Consider the following 19929-nt stretch of genomic DNA (forward strand, 5'->3'; position numbering starts at 1 on the left):
GGTAATTGTACACAGGTGGTTATTGTGATGGGGTGGTGGATGGGGTGGTGATTCTATTGAGATGGTAATTGTACACAGGTGGTTATTGTGATGGGGTGGCAGTTGTCTTGAGGTGGCAACTCTGATGCAATGGAGAAGTGATTGTGAAATGGTGGTAATGTTGGTGATGTCTCAGTATTGAAATCTGTGGTGCTGATCACAGTGATTATGGTGGCAGTGATGATGGTGGAAGTGGTGATTGTCTCAAGTAGAATATATGTCATCATCACGGACAGTTAATTGTGTGTTTTGACTTGTCAACAGGCTTTCAAAATGGGGTTCGTCATGCCAAACCAGGCCCGACCCAACATTGTTGACCCACCTCTAAGCATGAGTCCTCATCTACGGTATGGGTGCCTCTCGGTCCGTAAATTCTACTGGGAGATACGCGATGCTCATCTCAGAGTAAGTATTATATGAATGAAAGAGTTGAAATGTGTATGGTGTGGTCTAGTGCTGGAGCGATTGATCGTATAATCATTCAATCGATCGGTCCTGCTTGCATCAGCGATTATCGCTGGGCTCAGGAGACTAAACATTATTCGTAAAAAAATGAAAGATCAAATTAAACTTTAGAATGTTATTCTTATTATTATTATGTTATTAAATCAAGACACTTGTAAAACTGCTATGTAAACAACGTACTCGCGTGTGTTTCTCAACATTGTATTAATCAGAGCCTGTTTGGTTTGCACAATGTTATGATTGTGTACTGTTATTGCCCACATAATTCTTTTTCATATATGTACCCCAAGGACGATCTCTATGAAAAAGAATTGTGTGGGCAAAGATGTCAAATTTTGATTTCATAGTAATATTGACTTTATAAAAATGTTAACGCAAATGGATGTAGAATTTGATTTCAGAAATAATTTGACCTTGAATTTGGTGAGAAGCTTGATATAATAGCATTGTTTTGAAAGTAAGGCTAACTAAGTGCATGGGGAGTCTTGGGGAGAGTAGTGAGCTTGGGTTCACTGCTAGTCAATTTGAATGTTGTATTAAATGGCATTATTTTGATAACAAATGAAAACGTTTTAAGTTTAACCATCTGCCAGTGATAAAAAAATAATAGGACTGAAATAACGAAGTCAATGTACGTCTTTATATTTTGTCTTATAATCCTAATTAGTTTACTATCATATTTGTATGCATTTTGAAACTTAATAGAATACACACGATCTGCTTATTCTTAGTGAATTTATAACATGATTGTAATATCTAGACATTTTATAGATTGCCAACATGTATCATATTTCACACATACGCCCTGAGTGCGACCTAGTGTATGTTGTCTGTCTCATTACACTTCACAGCAAAAAAAAGGGATTCTGTTGAATGCCATAACAAATACATAAAAACAAAATGCAAATATTAAATTTAAACAGACTAAAGTTATAGCAACAATATCAGGCTATTACCTTGTTCAGGGAATGTATCCATCAATATCCACATAAAGGAATGAGATGCCATTCATCTGCAGCTGACAAAGTATCCTGTTCCATGTAATCGTGTCTTTTAACAGTCTAATAATGCGAAAAAAGTGATCTATCGTTTCAGGTTTTCACATTGGTGTATAGTTCCATTGGTCACCCAAGATAGCACACCTGGCGACTAATTGCATGTTGTCCGCCATTCTTTAAAAAAGTAATTTAGTTAGCCAATAATGAGCAATCAATCAATGTATTGGCGGTTAATCCTTTGAAGGAAGGAAGCTGTTTTTACGACAGGGTGTATTCAGTATAGAATCTACATACATAAACACTACCTTTTGACAAATCCGGCTGTGCAGGATAAAAGCAATTAATCAATCAGCGTGTTATCGGTTAATCCTTTGATCGATGTTTGTTTTTGTAACTCAGCTGATAATTCCTCTACTGCACTTCCATGTGCATATTACATAAGATGTAATACATTTGCCACCGTTCTTTTGCTTCAGTTGCAGCAGCACTATGGAACTCACTTCCACTTAAATTCACGTTACAGCTCCATCCCTTCAAGTGTTCAAAGCGTAACCTCAAAACATACCTTTTCAGTCGATATAAACAGTAACTCTCTCCAAGCTCATATTTACTACAATACTGATTCATGTGACTTTTGATGTGTTTGTTTTAAACATTTGTATGGCGCTTTGAGCATGCCCTTTGTGGTATGGAGTATTGCGCAGTATAAGTACCCTTATTATTATTATTATTACCTCAGGCGTCAATTTATAATGATGAGTATTTACTCCAGGCATAAGAAATTCCAAATGGGAACCTTTGTCGGGTAATCTGAGTGGTGTTATCACTAATTATACCTTTTATAAATTCATTAACTGACCATCAAGTGAATGATGACAAATAACATGTGTAGATTTACCACCAAACAAAGGGTTACAGCAAGAAAGTAATGTCGCTGTATTGCATGCAAGTTTGATTACCTGAAAAACAACACAACTTATGGGCCGACACTGTTTTGGGGATCTGACGGAACTTCATTGTTACATAAGAAATATATATAAGCATTTGCTGTGTACTTAGTTAAAAACTGTATATACCAATGTTCCTAAGTAAAATTTCAGATTTAATTTGCAATGGCAAAGTGGGGTTGTTTAGTTTATGGATTCAAATATATCAAATGTGTGTTTTTGATATCATAGCATACATAATAGACATCATATTTTTACATGATTAAATATTGAGGTAAAAAACACAGAAATAGGATCAAATTGGATCATTCACTATACCATCCAAGCATTTCAAAATCTGAAAAAGCCTACACTGCTGGGATACTTTATTACAATCAGATAAGAACTACCACAGATATTTTCAAATAACGGTATCTGATTGGCATCCACCCTTCCTAATGTCCCACTGATAGGTTGAAGAAATTCTGCCAAGGTGGACAGTAGCCCAGTCCCCGCGTCCGTCACGGTCGAGGGAGCAGGGGCTGACCAGTTTGCAGCTAGGTTTCGTAATTAGACTGTTGGCTGGAAACATTAATTGCTCTGGATCAGTGGCCCTTTAACCACTGTGTGTTTATGAGTGTTCTTTTCTGACTCAGCTGTCCTGGCTTCTGAAGGGGAAAAAGGCTTGTATAAAACCTGACACGTTGGGACTGGTTTCCAACATGTTTTGCTGAATGTTGATGTGCCAATGACAAGGGTTTAGCGTTAATTGTGATGTTTCCACGTTTCCAAGGCTTCGTTATTTTCACACCAGTATGTTATAGCTTATATAGCAGTACTGTGGCATAAAACAATATTCACTTGCACAGGTGTGTCCAGAAAAGCCGCTACCAGAAGGTGCAACATCCCAGCTTATCTGGCGGGAATACTTCTACACCATGTCTGTCAACAACATCGCCTACAACACTATGAAGGACAACCCTATCTGTCTGAACATACCATGGAAGAAAGACCCAGAGGTTTTCAATAAATGGGAAAAGGTAGGCTTTCATTAGAAACCAGTGTCAAGGTCAGCTGAAGCCATCGTTAGGATGCGACAACTTTTGTCATGTTATAGCTCACCTGAACAAGATTTCATTGACTGTTGTGGTGTTATGTTACCAGTCAGTAGTTCATTTGTCCATTTTCTACATATCTTAAACCTCAGGCTTTATGAGTGAGTGAGTGAGTTAGTTTACACGCTTTTTAGCAATATTTCAGCAATATCAGAGTGGAGGACACCAGACATAGGCTTCACATTGTACCCTTGTGGGGAATTGAAACTGGGTCTTCGATTGTGACAAGTGAACGCTTTAACCACTAGCCTACCCACACGCCTCCTCAGGCTTCATGACTTGATGTCATCAGGCTTGAGACTTGATGTGTTGTGTAAGGCACCGAAATCCAACTGCATCCCTTTGGCACATCAGAAAGCCATGATCTTTGGTTCAAATCCAGACTGGTTATGTTTCTAGGTTTCTCAACACCGTACCCATCCCTTGCTCTTGGGTTTAACGTCAGTGATCAATATCTGAGACGTAGCTGCCCACATTCTGCTGACAAGCTATGATGCAACTGGCTTGCTTGTGAAAGTGAGTGAATATTCCAGCAATATCATAGCGAGGGACACCAGAAATGGGCTTCTCCTGACTGAACTGAACTTTATTCACTCAAACTGCACACTGCAGCATAAGAGGTACATAAATAATATTTACATTTATACAACATAAAAGTATATGCAAACATTATTATAGGTGCAATGTACATTGAGCTAGTTACATATTAAGTTATTGAAATTATTTCTTAAATAAAGCCATAATTTTTTGTACAAAAATTGAAAGTTTTCTTAAAGTTCCTAGTTTCTTGGTGTTAAAATAGGATATTCATTTTATACATATTTGGTCTAATATAATAATACCTCTGGCTATATTTTTCTCTTTCTAATTCTAATTTCGGATATATAATTAAATAATGAAATTCGAGTCACCAATATAATTTAAGTTACACATAGTATACTTTCTATCATTTACCAGGATTAAGTAAGCCATCTACCTGTCTCGACTGGAAGAAAATGATTGGAAGTTCAAAGTATTACCAAGTTATTGTAATGCAAGAAAGTTAGGTATGGTTCAAAATTGAGAAATGGATTTTTTGAAAATGCTATAAGTGGTTGCTTTGGAGGAGGTTTCAATTGTTGACATCCATGTTTGCTGATAAATATCTTTTTTTAATTTACTTTTGATAACAGTTTTAAGCCAAAATATACTTTTTAAAATTTTGGGATTTCCAGATAACTCATTCCAAGATTGTCAAATTCTCACAGTTTGCCCATGTAGGGAATCAAACCGGGCCTTTAGGCGTGTGCCGAACACTTTAACCACTTGGCTACCCACCGCCCTGCTGAAAGCAACACAGCAGCTCTTTCACTATGGTCCAGTCATGTTTTAAATGGCTGACACATTGAAACTCTTGGTTTTGATCAATGTCCAGTCATTTCTGAATATATTGTACTGAAATTTGACATGCAGTAACTATGTGCTATGATTAACAGAGCCATGTGCTGTATATCATGCATCCTGATATTTGTCTCAACTTCAGTCTTTATCTTGTTCTTTTACGTTGTGGATGGTGATTGTGCACTGTCATTAATTGTAGCCCTGTTTATATCAAGTAGGGCTGCTTAATATAACCGGTTCAGACATGAAAGCGATCGCATGTGCGATCACGTGATCGAAAACCCGGTATTTTGACTTGCATTCGGATAAGTTAAGTAACACTCTGAAATGTTAGGATATTAACTTGTATCATTTGTGCCAAATACTATTTACGATTTTATTTTGTCATGATTAAAAGTTGTTACTAAAGCTTAATCAAACATAGTGATTTTTGTTCGCGTTTTGCTTTATAAATCAAGCACTAACTCCATTATAAGTATTTATTTGTTCACAAATACTTCTTGCAATATTTTGCGATACATATCGCAATATATGCTTTTGCATCACAATATATCGCAATATGAAAATTCTATGCAATACCCACCCCTAATATCAAGTGCATGAATCTTTGTGTAAGGTGTGAGGGTGTCCTTCAGGTTAAGACATTGGGTATTTCCTTAGCATTGTAAGACCTGTGATATAATATGGCAGCAAGATTTACCTACAGAGGCCTGCAGGTGGGGCGGTTTCTGTGTGTATTGTCAACTGTATATCGGCATGTTGGCGAGAACTATACATTGGCCAGAACCTAGTTCCACAAAGTGATCTTAGTGCTGAGGTTATCACTGAGCCTGTATTAAGATATGTTAGTTATGATCACTTCAGTGTTAAGACTGTTTTGTGGCATAGGTCCCAGGTCTGAGGATTATGAGATTTAGATAGTATGAAATGAAGCCTGTGTGATTGTGTGCGATGTTGTGTTTCAGGGGATGACTGGGTTTCCCTGGATTGGCAGCCTGTATGGAGGCAGCTCGCGGTGAGGGATGGATCCACCATGTGTGTGTCGCGCGCGCGTCGCCTGCTTCCTCACTCGAGGCGATCTGTGGATCAACTGGGAGGAGGGACTTGAGTCAGTATATCCTACAATCGTTGAGGCAGTATATCCTAAATCCCTTAGAGGCAGTATATCCTGAATACTTGGATGCAGTATATCCTACAGTACTTTGAGGCAGTATATCCGACACTACTTAGAAGTAGTATATCCGCCAATACATAGAGGCAGTATATCCACCAATACTTAGAGGCAGTATATCCTATCCGACAGTACTTAGAGGGAGTATAACCTTTCGAAAATATTTAGAGGCAGTATATCCGACAATATTTTTGAGGCAGTATATCGACAATACTTTGAGGGCAGTATATCCGACAATACTTAGAGAGGCAGTATATCCGACGGTATATCTGGCAATATTGCGAGGCAATATATCCGATGGTATATCCGACAATACTTTGAGGCAGTATATCCAACATTACATTGAGGCAGTATATCCGACGGTATTTCTGACAATACTTTGAGGCAGTATATCCAACAATACTTTGAGGCCTTATATCCAACAATACTTTGAGGCAGTATATCCAACAATACTTTGAGGCAGTATATCTGACAGTATATCCGACAATACTTTGACTCAGTATATCCGACAATACTTTGAGGGAGTATATCTGACAATAATTAGGGGCAGTATATTCTACAATACTTTGAGGCAGTATATCCGATAATATCAGAAAATTCTGACAAGACTTTTGAAGTAGTATAACTCACTTAATATAACTAACTTCCTTTGATATTTTGATAACATTGTTATTCCATATTACATGCAACCTGAAAGACATCATTTCTTTCTTTGTCTTGGCATTTTGTGAAATTGTACTGGCACTTCAGATCTATCAGTATCATGGAAACTTAGACAGGGAAATTATGAATTTTGTACAGGCCATTAATGAATATCCTTTGCCACAGACAGCTTGAGGATTCTTAGAGTCATTTATAACATCTAAAACATTAACAGGATTGAGCCTGGTGGAGTAGGGTACTACTTAAAGAATGTACTGAAAATACAAATAACAGGCTGATTGTGTTTGAGCACTCTATATATGCTGCAGTAGTGTTAGGCAGCATCACCAAGAAAATCAAAGACTGGACTAGAAATTTGATAATGTGTTTGTCCATAATACAAGGTAAGTCTGTATTCTGCTTTTGACATCGGCTGTCGGTTCATGCAGACTTGGTAACACATGTGATACATGTGGTCTCACGTTAGGCAAGTGAGTTTGTTCAGAATTTCCTCTGTTCACCCAGCAGAAAATGGGTACCTGTTGGGATAAGTCGGGTGACTATAACCTGCTAGTGCCTTACAGACAGCTTCAGTTATCCAGAGTAATAATGAACTGTCTGCACGATGAGCATGCTGTCCGTGTGGATTTAGCGCAATGTAAATGAACTAATTATTAATTAATTATTATTATCCCCCGCAACGCGTTTTGTGGGGGGAATTAAAATGGACTGCGTCCGTGCGTCCGTCTGTGCACATTTGTCTTTTCCGGAGCAGAACTCTAAAACCGTTCAATATTTCTTCACCAAACTTGGCACATACATGGATCTGGTGGTGTACTGGTGCCTTTTGGTAGTTTTGGAATTCTGAATAAAATATGTTTGGCGTTTCCATTGCAACAAGTTCGACTTAGACTGAAATTGGTGGTAGTGCTCTTTTCCGGAGCAGAACTCTAAAACCGTTCAATATTTCTTCACCAAACTTGGCACATACATAGATCTGGTGGTGTACTGGTGCCTTTTGGTAGTTTTGGAATTCTGAATAAAATATTTTTGACGTTTCCATGGCAACAAGTTTGACTTAGCCTGAAATTGTGGTAGTGCTCTTTTCCGGAGCTGAACTCTAAAACCGTTCACTATTTCTTCACCAAACTTGGCACATAGATAGATCTGGTGGTGTACTGGTGCCTTTTGGTAGTTTTGGAATTCTGAAAAAAAATATTTTTGTCATTTCCATGGCAACAAGTTTGACTAAAACTGAAATTAGTGGTAGTGCTCTTTTCTGGAGCAGAACTCTAAAACCATTCAATGTTTCTTTACCAAACTTGGCACATACATAGATCTGGTGGTGTACTTGTGCCTTTTGGTAGTTTTGGAATTCTGAATAAAATATTTTTGGCGTTTCAATGGCAACAAGTTTGACTTAGACCGAAATTGGTGGTTGTGCTCAATGTTTCTTCACCAAACTTGGCACATAGATTGGTCTGGTGGTGTACTGGTGCCTTTTGGTTGTTTTGGATTTCTGAATAAAATATTTTTGGCATTTCCATGGCAACAAGTTTGACTTAGACTGAAATGGGTGATAGTGCTCCTTTTTGGAGCAGAACTTTAAAAACCTTTCAATACTCTCCTTCCACTTTTCTATATACACACCTAAATATTTGACATAATCATAACTTGTAGACATAATCATGAAGAGTATTTTGCCATTGCGGGGGATATTGATGACTTTGTCTTCTTGTTTTAATTAATGGTCATGAAAACCTTTTGTCTTATTTCAGACATTTTTGACGTACCTCCTTGATGCTGATTGGTCAGTATGTGCTGGAAACTGGATGTGGGTATCAAGCTCTGCCTTTGAGCGTATTCTGCAGTGCTCAAATGTTTTGTCCAGTTAGTTCTGGCCGCATTATTGACCCATCAGGAGAATTCGTCAGGTAAGTCAGTTGTTCTTGTGAAAACAAGCCTGGAGATTCTGTGCCAGTTCAGTGAAGTAATAATAATGTGATGAGAGTTGTTTCATTATGAGTGACGTGTCTGTTGTAGTTAACCTTGTTCACCCAAACCATATCTATAAGGAACAAAACACGATCTTGTTGGGGTCTGTCTCATTAAGAGGAACATCATTTTGTATCCATGATCTGTTAATTTGGCAATTCATTGTTGAAGTACAGTTTCTTCCGAGGCCATGAAATATTGCTCTGGTTTGGGGAAAGTGAATCCGGTGTCCTCGAGGCCATGTTTGAAATCCTTGTCACTTCTGGAAGCGTTGTAAGTGATGATCCATACTTTCAGTTCCTTCACTGGTTCTTGGTTCCAGTTACGCCTCCAGCGTTGTAGTGAGTGGATTCGCCCGTCCAGAAAGCGGAAGGTCCGCGAGTTCGATCCCGACGAAGCGTCATACCGAAGAGCGTTAAAATATGGTACTTGTTGGTCCCTGTGGTGCTTTCGGCATTAATGGGTAGAACAAGGACTGGTCAGCTTCGGAGTCAGTATAATGTGTGTCTGAGTGGGGTATTCATGCTTCACTGCGGTATGGTATCTCAGTGTGTGCTTTAGCACTATAAAACCAGCTTCAGTCTGGGCTAGTACAAACAGCCTTTTGCACATACACCTGCGCATGCCGCGTCATCTTATGAGCAAAATATTCTCAAACGGCCGGCTAAACCCAATTTCACCTCACCTCCACCTCACCTCCCACCTCACCTCTTGGTTCAGTGGGTACTTCATGACTGTGATGTCTGAAACTACCAAGTGTTGTTGTGATTGTTAGTTCAAGAATAACAACATTTGTTCATTCAGCAACAGTTACCATGACTCACAGCTTTGGGGTGTAAAATGATATCAGTTAAAAGCGACACAATGTCACTTCATTTACAACACTTGTGATATTCTGGCTTGTGATTACCTGACTTTGAAGATCAAGGTCAGTATAGTCAAAGAAATACACAGACAAGCAGTTTTTAAAACATGCTGTATTTATGATCCCTAAAATTACCAAACTAGTCCAGTCTGGAGCTTCAGAGTAGCCCTACAAACTTCTAAGTCCATTAAGTAACACATTGAAGCTCACGATCAAAGATAGAAATTCTTAGAGACTCTGCGAATGTTTTGAAAGAATAAGGGCCCTAGCTTCCAATGCTTACAGTAATTTAGAACATTCACTGTGTTCATTCATTTTAGTAACTTTTATGTAGGGTGTAACTTTTTGGGTTGGAACATCAATGTCTGTTGACCTCTCACAGCTTTGTTGTATTTGTCATTAACAAGCAGTAAATGTGTTAAGGAGGTATGCAGGATAAGTAAGTAAACAAATATAAATAATCTTTACATTTTCACAATTACCGGGGTAGGGTTTGGTTTTGCGTTTCAGGCGCTACATCGAGTTGAAGGACATGCCCCTTGTGTTTCTGTCACGACGCCATGGAAGGCCCCTCTTGAAATCAGGAGAAAGGCGAGAAGTGTGTGATAAGGGAAGGATTACCCATCGCCTCTCGTCGACCATGCATAAAGGTGTCCAAACAAAACAAGGGGAAATGATGGATGCAGTTATGCATGTCCTCAAGGACAAGAGTATGTATTTTTCATATTTTTCTATCTGTGTTTATTCCTAGTCAAGTCACGACCATTGAAGATCCGAGGTAGAATAGGCCTTCCAGCTTGACAGCATTCTCTTGTCATAAAGGCGACTATGCTTGTGCGTAAAGGCGACTAAGCGGGATCGGGTGGTCAGGCTCACTGGCTTGGTTGACACATGTCATCCGGTTCCCCAATTCGCTTAATCGATGCTCATGCACGATCACTGGATTGTCTGGTCCAGACTCGACTATTTACAGACCTGCGCCATATAGCTGGAATATTTGCTGGAGTCTTGCGTAAAACTAAGAAGCTCACTCACTCCTAGTCAAAGTGCCATTAGGAACTGCAATTTGCCATGCAGAGTTATGTCCCGCCTACAATGTTGTTGGACTCCTGTAGTCATTTGTGTTGAGGAGTCAGAATGCTAACTGTTTATTCTAGGCAGCTGGCTTCTGCAAAGTCGTTGTTCATCATCCCACATCATATGAATTCCTATATCTGACATGTGTCTGTATGGATGATTATGAACTCACTAAGAATAGGTGCAGGTGAAATTGGGGTGAAATTGGGTTTTCACGTCGTAGCAGCAGAGAATATTTAAACTCCATATGACTTTGGCGATGCATCGCGATGTGTATGTGTATGTTGCGGCTGCTTGTACTAGCCCAGACTGGAAGCTGGTTTTATAGTGCTAGCCCACTGCGATACCATGCCGCAGTGAAGCATGAATACCCCACTCAGACTACATTATACTGACTCCTGAGGCGACCAGTCCTTGTTGTACCCGGTAATGCGAGCGCCGGGCAGGGAGCGAGAGTACCTTATTTTAAGCGTCAGCACTGGTATGGCGATTAGAGGCAGACTATCTGCGAGCAGCACAAAGCTCTCGAGGTGAGGACGCTCTAACTCCCGCACTACGAGGAGGCGGTTCACTAGAATAGGTGATTACATTTATGTGTTGTTGATGTTTGACATCTAACCAGCTGTTTTGCCATGAACTGTCATGGATTCTGCCTTATTATTACATTTAAAGATTTCATATTCAAATAATAATTTATCTTTTTGGTCAAAGATGGGTTGTAAATTACAGGATCATTCCAGCACAGCCAGAAGATTACCTGGAACCAATGGCTGAAGTTATTTGTAGAAGGTGGTGAACATATGCAGTGCTTGGACTCAGTTTATCAGGAGAATCTCATATCTGTTGCACAAACCAGTTTGCAAGGAAGCCATTGGCTGCTTGTTTCTCCGGGCCCATAGCTATGCCACTGTTCTGTGATAGCATGGCACTCCTGCATGTAGACCTTCCGACTTAGGGACCTCATTTGGCAATTCAGAGTGCAAACCCTATCTCGGTGTATGCTGCACCATCTACATTGGCCTCGTGAACCTTTGCTTCATTCCGGACAAGGGGGATGCGTATGCTTGAAACAACCCAATGGCAGAGTGGTTTAAAGTGTCACAAAGGTCTGCATGTGTTTGCAGGAGCTAAAGTATATTGATCTAATCATAACTGCTGAAGTTATCCATAGCAACCACTGCTGCCAGTGGCTGTGCCCAGCACCAACCGTTGGCCTAAGTGGCGGCTGGCTAGCTGTAACTGGCTTCACAAGCCTTACCAAAATGGCCAGTTAAGCGTTGCTTCCATCACAAAAGGTCAATGACCACTGCTAGAGTAACAATACCTGTGAAGGTCTGGGCTAGAATATTGATCTTCAGTAACCCATGCTTGCAGTAAGAGGCAACTAGCGGGTCCGGGTGGTCAGGCTAAGCTGACTTAGTTGACACATGTCGCCAGTGGGAGAGTTCCCAATTAAGCAGATTGATGTTCAAACCGTTGACCACTGGATTATCTAGTCCAGGACTGGAATTATTTACATATATAGCTGGAATATTGCTGTGAGTCGCGGAATTAAAAACTAAACTGACTCACTCTCACTCATGCTGGAGCAGCAAAGATGGGGTTACTGGAAGCAAAGGGAGTTGTGGACTCCTGCCTCTTGGCCTTAGCGAGATGGACAACTGATCACACCTAAGAGTATTTCAGAATAATGAGTACAATAGTAATATGGTTTGTAAATGGATCACAAAAGGTCATTTTATTGACCAGAACTAAATGTAATCCTGTCTATTTTCAGAAATATCTCCGCTGTGCCCCAACTTGGCGATGGAGGAAGTGAAGACATTTGTCACAAGGTCCAAGAGCATACCTTCTGTGAGATGGAAACCCGACCACAAGAAAGTTTAAAGCCTCCACATGGACCAACAGCCAGTGACACAGCACTGCAAACAAAGCCGAATGAAGCATGTGCTTGAGATATTTATTTTAAAAGTTGCTATGAGCCCATTTATACCCCACAGATGATGTGTTTCCAGTTTCCAAAGTTCATGTTCAGTCAGAGCCTCATTTGTGTCAGAAAACCTCATTATTAGCTCAAATGTGGATCACCATCAATTTCACGGACATTTCTGGGCGAACTCACCTCCACCAGGGCTCTGAGATATTTCCTTGTAAAATCTATCATCCATATGACTGGATCACTTTACGTACTGATTGCTTAGCAGTCTGATGACCTCTTATGGTAGTCCCAGGGGTGTGGTGGGGGTGCCCTGATAATGGTTAAAAGCGTTAAGCAAATCATGCGAAGCTACATGGATTACAACTTTCATCTCGATTCCACGAGCAGCTAGCTGCTCCTCTCTACAGGTGCTGCAGTTTTACGATCACAAAAGGCAGGATGCTTTCCACAATGGCATACCCAAATCCAGTCTAGCCAAGTTACAAGCGCACCTTACATCAAATTATTGCAGAGTACGCAATTATCTACACATTTAGTTATGAGAATTTATTTTCAGTGAAAATTAAAAAATGTAAAGGAAGGAATCACCACAAGCTGTGACTAAGAAGACTGTAGAGTAGTTCAGTCCAGTCAGTGTTAAATGGAACAATATACAATGGTAATGCGATGCACTTTCGAGCATTGGCTACATTGCAGTGTAGATACAACCGCTGAAACGTAGGACCTGAAAGATGAGGCACAGCAGGTGACTGGGCAGCACCTGTATTAGCGCACAACATGATGTTGGGGTTTTTCAGAAATTCCCTTTGTTGTTTGTCTCTAACCCTGGATTACGTTTTCGCCAGGTCTCCATGGCTAGCACTTACAATGAGGGTTTGAGGACATCTAGAATCATGATGACAAGATTTTAAATAGAGTTAATAATATTTACAGAATGAAGTTACAAATTTATTTTTATCAGAAATACGCTTTGAGGATTGCTTATACTCAAGAAGCCCTAGATGTACTGTTACTCAAAGAAACTGGAGGTAGGTGTTTGAACATCTCAACATGGCATTAACTTCTTTTTTTATTTAAGAAAGTATATTTTGTTGGCACACATTAGTTTTTTAAAATAATATTATTTATTAAATCAATGCACTTTCATTATGTTTAAATACACATAAAGCATCTTTTTTATTGAAAATATATTTTGTTGTTGGCATTATTAGTTTTTAAAATAATATTTTTTATTAAATCAATACTTCCATTATGTTTAAATACATGAAACATCTTTTTTATTGAAAATATATTTTTGTTGGCACACATTTGTTTTTTTAAAATATTTATTTATTAAATCAATACTTCCATTTTATGTTTAGATACATAGTTAGGGAGTGCTTAAGCCTTATATTCTATTTGATTAATTCCTTCTAGGAAGATATATATATTTTTTGTGGAAGTTTTTATTACTTTACAAAAGGGTGGAAGTTTTATTAAGCTACACAAAAGGTGGAAGTTTTTTTTTATTACTAATGAAGGTGCAGTTTATCAACACAAGTATATTCGTTGTTTCTTTTTAGTTGGAATTTTAATGGATTTTGGAAGGAAATATGTCATTTAGTTTTATGAACATAAAATGCAGAAGTTTTTTTAATTTTTGTATAAGAATTGGATGAAATTGGAAAACAAAAACAAATATTTTAGGTTACATTGTTAGTCAACAGAGGAGGTTGGAACTATGACAGTCCCTCACCATTTGAAGTTGTCTTTGTGCCTGGTGGTGTGCTGGGTTGTATGGATATTAGCTTGTACCAGTATTATTGCACCTTGCATCATATCTTGTGGAGTATTTGTAGTTTGTGTGCCTTTTTGATGATGTAAGAATTACCTTGGGTAATCTTTGTCAAGTGACTCACCCAGTCAGGAAGGCATCAGCGGATCAGTGTCATCAATGTCAGTGATCTTGTGTTGCATGTATGTCAGTATCTTGCGTAGCGCGTATTAGTCAGTTGGTCGTACATGTCGTATATTGTCAGTGATCTTGTGTCACATGTGTCAGTGATCTTGTGTTGCATGTCAGTGATGTTGTGTCACGTAATAGCCAGTGTGTTATTGTCACACATGTCAGTGATCTTTATTATGCATGTGTCCAGTGATCTTATTATGCGCGTATTGGTAACCGATCTTGTGTAAGCATGTGTCAGTGATCTTGTATGCATGTGTCAGTGATCTTGTGTGGTCACGTATGTGTCAGTGATCTTGTGTGTCACGTAATATTGTCGATGATCTTATTAATGTCCATGTATCCGAGTGATCTTGTGTCACATGTATTGCTCCATTTGTCCCATCATTGACCTTTGTCTTGCCATTGTCAAAGGGGGTGGGAGTAGCCTAGCGGTTAAAATTGTTCGCTTATCGACGACCTTAGGTCACTTCCACCTAATGACATATATGAAGGTTCAGAATATGCATCTGTATTGGAGTGATATAGAGTGACATTATCTTATCTTCCTGCGTAAAATAGAGTGATTGGGGGTAGCCTAGCGAAGTTAAAGTGTTAAGCTTATCCACGACCTTGGGTCACCTATATCAATGACAGTATAGAAGGTTCAGAATATGTCTGTATTGGGGGTAGACCTATAAGTGACATTATCTTATCTTCCATATGTAAGAATAGGAGGCGTTAGAGGGTAGCCTAAGCGGTTAAAGCGTTAAACTTGTCACGACCTTAAGGTCACCCTATATCAATGACAGTATGAAGGTTCAGAATATCTGTATATTGGGGTGATATAAAGAAGTGACGAATTATCTTATCTTCCTGTAAAATAGGGGCGTTGGGGTAGCCCTAGTGGTTAAGGTGTTCGGCATCGCGACCTTGGGTCACCCTATATCAATGACAGTATGAAGGTTCAGAATATCTCTGTATTGGGGGTGATATAAGTGACATTTATCTTAGCATCTTCATGTAAACTTCGAGGTGATTAGGGGTAGCCTCGCTTGATTTGAAAAGCGTTAAACCTGCGACGACCTTAGGTCACCTATATCAATGACAGTATGAAGGTTCAGAATATCTCTGTATTGGGGTGATGTAAGTGACATTACCTTATCTTCATATTAAAATAGAGGCGGTGGGGGTAGCCTAGCGGTTAAAAAGTGTTCGCTTATCACGACCTTGGGTACACCTATATCAATGACACTCCGGTTATGAAGGTTTCAGAATATCTCTGTATTGGGGTGATATAAGTGACATTACCTTATCTTCATGTACAATAACTGAATTTAAAAATAAATATCACCCGGCTGCCAGCTCACCCGGTAAACTCTCAGCCAAGAGACTGTATTGCGGTACTTGATGTGTTATGATGTCATGAGTATATAATGCATGCAGTGCGAGTTCGAAAAACTTTCGATTAAGCTATTTTAGTTCACTGAATATATATATTTATTTTACGGACGACTTTCACACTGCTTGGCCCCAAACCATGGTATACATTGAATCCGTTTTCACACTCAGCATAGACTTAATTTACCATTTTACCTTAGCAGTTTTAAGCTTGTCAGAATATGTTTCACAGATTTTAAAGATCCAGTTGAGGAGGCAGGCGTCATTTTGTTTTACATGTCATATAGTCAATATAGAAGCTTATCGATCTTCAAAATAAAATAAGAATGATATTTTGCCCACATTCAACATATGGGCGGATAAGATCCTTTGTAAACATTTCCGTAGGTTATCACACGTTCTGATGTGCGCCTTTTTTATTATAGGAGCCTACCAGCTTTCGGGTGACACTGCTACAAGAGGTGTACATCAGACCGATTATTACCCTCGAGCTTATACAACTTACAGTAATCACCTGGTAGTTTCACCAGGACAATGGATGAAAACAAGTTCATTTTGTCCGCGTGGGATCATCACTTCAGTTAGAATGGTTTTGCTGGACTATTGCTAATGTTGCATTTAGTTTGTTTGTTTCATGGACCTCTTGCTTAAATCTTGCCTTTGTCAGTAGTAGTGATGGATTCATAGCAGTAGTGTTTTAGTAAAATGAAACTTTGTCTGTCGTCAACCACAGTGTTCCCAGTACTTCATCCCCTAATCTTATTTTGCTGTTTCATCTTCTGATAGTAAGAACATTTTTTGGCTTGCATAATGATTTGTTTGTTCAGGACTATTAATGGCATTAATCTGACAGAATCTCGACTTACCTTCAGACCTGGCTTTTTCCATACACCTTCCAAGCCTAGAAACACAACAATTCATTATTTGAGTTGCATGTGCTGGAATTTTCTCATTTAATGTGGAGTTAGGGAGAGGGTTCAGAAGGGAATAGTTCATTTTGCAGAAGATTGGTTTTATGGGCTTATTTCATAACCATCATTGGAAATGTTTTACCTCCTTTATTTGTCCTTGTATTGCATGAAGGAATTATTCCGCAGATATCCAGTAATATCTTCCCACTCCAGTTTATTGGATTGAAGAGTTATGGAAGGAACTATCAGAACACAGTTATAAAATCATTATTATGAAACCATTATCCTTATCATTGGCGGAGGTTAATATATATCAAAATATATTAGTCATAATCGGTTTTGTTACCAAGAACAAAGGTGTACTGCATATAAAGAACTAATATAATTATGTATGATTTATTGTTTTGAAAATGCTCCCTTGCTTTTCTTAAGTTAAATGTGGCGGAACAATCCTTTATAATCCAGTGTGGGAAGTGATTAAGGGTGGCTTAGTGGTTAAAAGTTAGGCTCATCATGCCAAAAGACCGGGTTGAATCCCACATGGGTACAATGTGTGAAGCCCATTTCTAGTGTCCCCGCCATGATATTGCTTGGATAATTGCTGCTAAGCGAAGTAACAGTAAAGAGTTAGTTACTCACTATAATCCAGTCGCGAGGAGTTACATGCATTTGACAAGATTCCACCCAGTCACCCTCCTCTTCCGACCCTTGGTGTATGAGCACAACAAATGTGCTTGCTTCGGAAATGTCTGTGACTGGGGACATTTTTGGCCTTCTGTAATTATGTAACAATTTCTGATGTTGTTCCCAGCTGTTTAAGGGCCCAGCTCCTCCTCCGATGTCACCCCTCACTCCTGTGAAAGTGTATAATCTTAAGGAATAATTCAGAAGATTTATTTTAATATTATTTTAGATTCTATTTTTAATTTGATCTGTTTTAAAAATGTTTCCACACTTTGAAATGTTTTTAATTGCTTCAACAATTTTAGTTGTGGGATTGTTTAAAATAATTTTATCAATTTTACTGCCCTGATATCAGGTTTGATAACCCAGTGGTTCAAAGAGTTCGATTTCCTTTGTTCATTTGCAATATAAAGCGGTTGAGATCTACAGATGATTTACTAATGAAGTTTAAAGCAGAAATATAGTAACTGTGGTTTGTAGTTTGTTTGGGTTGTTTTATGCCGAACTCAGCATTATTCCAGCTTATTATGGTGGCACTCTGTAGAGGTTTGTAGACTTCTTGAGATAATGTTTCATTTATATATATATATATATATATGTCTTAGTAATTGATATTACGATTACATTTGACTTCTTTCTAAATGGCATTGAGTATTCATGAAGCTTTTCAGTTGTGGGAACCTTACTAATTAACACTTATCAGAGGGAATTTACACAAAGTAGTAAGTGATCTAGACTACCAGTTGTCCAGCCTTCCATTTTTGTGGAAGCCGTGGTGGCTAGAGTGTGTTAGATCGCTGTCTGCAATGTGCTGGCCGGTTAGGTGCCTGACACTGGCGTGTGTGTACCAGGTGAGTGTGCTCATCCTAAAACAACTATTTTACTGAGAAAGTGTAATCCCAAACGGAGTAGCGATAATTATCAATCTGACATTGCATGAGTTAGAATGGAGAAAAGAGTATATTATTATTTGTGATCGAAAGTCATGGCGTCATCTTTGGTCTATGAATTCATCAGATTTGAATGGGACGGTAGCCAAGGTATTGTTTGTCCTGATTATTTATCCATATCCTTTCTCGTAGGTTATATCAAAGTGGATTTACTGTTGAGACTCAGCAGTCCACTCCCTTCTTGAGAACACATTGTGATGTGCAGGAAATGCTCTACAAAGGCTTCTCTCATTTTGTTGTGATGAAAACATTCCAAGTCCCATGTCATATCCTGTGTGAGTGTTGTGTATAACTAGTGTTGTTTTCTATATATATTGTTGGCATATATTTCAGTGTGATGTTTGAACATTATCACTTGTTACTTGTTGTATCATCAGGGCTTGAGAACAGGAATTCTAGGTGGACCTGCACTAAAGGGAGTATAATTATCATGTTTTGTGATGCACCACTTTGAGTAAAAGGATTATCTAGATGAGGGAGCGTTTTCCCAGTCAAGGTCTTCCCCATTAAAATCACACTTGAGACCCTCTGACCTTGTCTGGAGGTGCCTGCAGCAGCTGGGAGCCACCACAACAGTGTGTCAGAGTGCCTACAGTAGCTGGGAGGGCCTACAACAGTCTGGCCGAGGTGCCCTGCTGTGGCTAGGGGCCTACAACAGTCTGTCGAAGTGCCTACAGTGGCTGAGGGGCTACAACAGTCTGTCAGGGGCCTACTGTAGCTGAGGAGCCTACAACAGTCTGTCGAGGTGCCACCTACAGTGGCTGGGGGGCTACAACAGGTCTGTCGGGAGCCTACAGTAACTGAGGCCCGACAACAGTCTGTCAGTGCCTTATCCAGCTGCTTAGCATCGCGATCAACGACAATCTGTCGGAGAAGTGCCTACTGTAGCTGATTACTCACGATGAATTTGGCCAGTAGTGATCACATAGGACCTACTACGATCTGTGTCAATGCCTACTGTTTGCTGCAGCAGAGACCTACTACAGTCTGTCAGCCCCAGTATCTGTAGTGCAGCCTACTACAGTCTGTCCAGTGACCCCCAGTATCTGTAGCGAGATGACTACTACGAGTCCTGTCAGTGGCCCCAGTATGTGTAGCTGATGGAAACCTACTACAGTCTGTCAAGCTGACCCCAGTATGTGTAGTGAAACCTACTACAGTCCAGTCAAGCGGCCCCAGTATCCCTGTGGCCTGCAGCCTACTACGATCTGTCAGCCCCAGTATCTATAGCATGAGACCAACTAGTCTGTCAGTGGCCCCAGTATCTGTAAGCGTCACGGCCTGACCTACCACAGGGAAGTCTGTCCAGCTGACCCCAGTATCTGTAGCATGAGGCCAGCTATGGTCTGTCCAGTGGCCCCGAGTATCTATGGCTGATGCCGGCTACTGCAGAAGTCTGTCGAAACGGCCCCAGTATCTGTAGCGTGCAGCCTACTGCAGTTTGCAG

At 39.6% G+C, this 19929-nt stretch overlaps 1 protein-coding gene across 1 annotated transcript in view; it reads left to right on the forward strand.

Annotated features, from left to right (window-relative positions):
• LOC124264394 (cryptochrome-1-like) overlaps positions 1–19204 on the forward strand; it is a 42127-nt gene extending 22923 nt beyond the window's left edge. The window contains 12 exon segments of the mRNA XM_046699139.1: positions 304–444; positions 3298–3468; positions 5889–5915; positions 5917–5958; positions 5961–6035; positions 8515–8615; positions 8617–8670; positions 10107–10146; positions 10149–10194; positions 12451–12527; positions 17660–17712; positions 19027–19204. Coding sequence (XP_046555095.1) covers positions 304–444; positions 3298–3468; positions 5889–5915; positions 5917–5958; positions 5961–6035; positions 8515–8615; positions 8617–8670; positions 10107–10146; positions 10149–10194; positions 12451–12527; positions 17660–17712; positions 19027–19204 — 1005 coding nt within the window.
• The last annotated feature ends 725 nt before the right edge of the window (positions 19205–19929 follow it).

Source organism: Haliotis rubra, unplaced genomic scaffold, assembly GCF_003918875.1.
Source record: "Haliotis rubra isolate DU_JTF1 unplaced genomic scaffold, ASM391887v1 Scf1205, whole genome shotgun sequence".
Classification (NCBI taxonomy): domain Eukaryota; kingdom Metazoa; phylum Mollusca; class Gastropoda; order Lepetellida; family Haliotidae; genus Haliotis; species Haliotis rubra.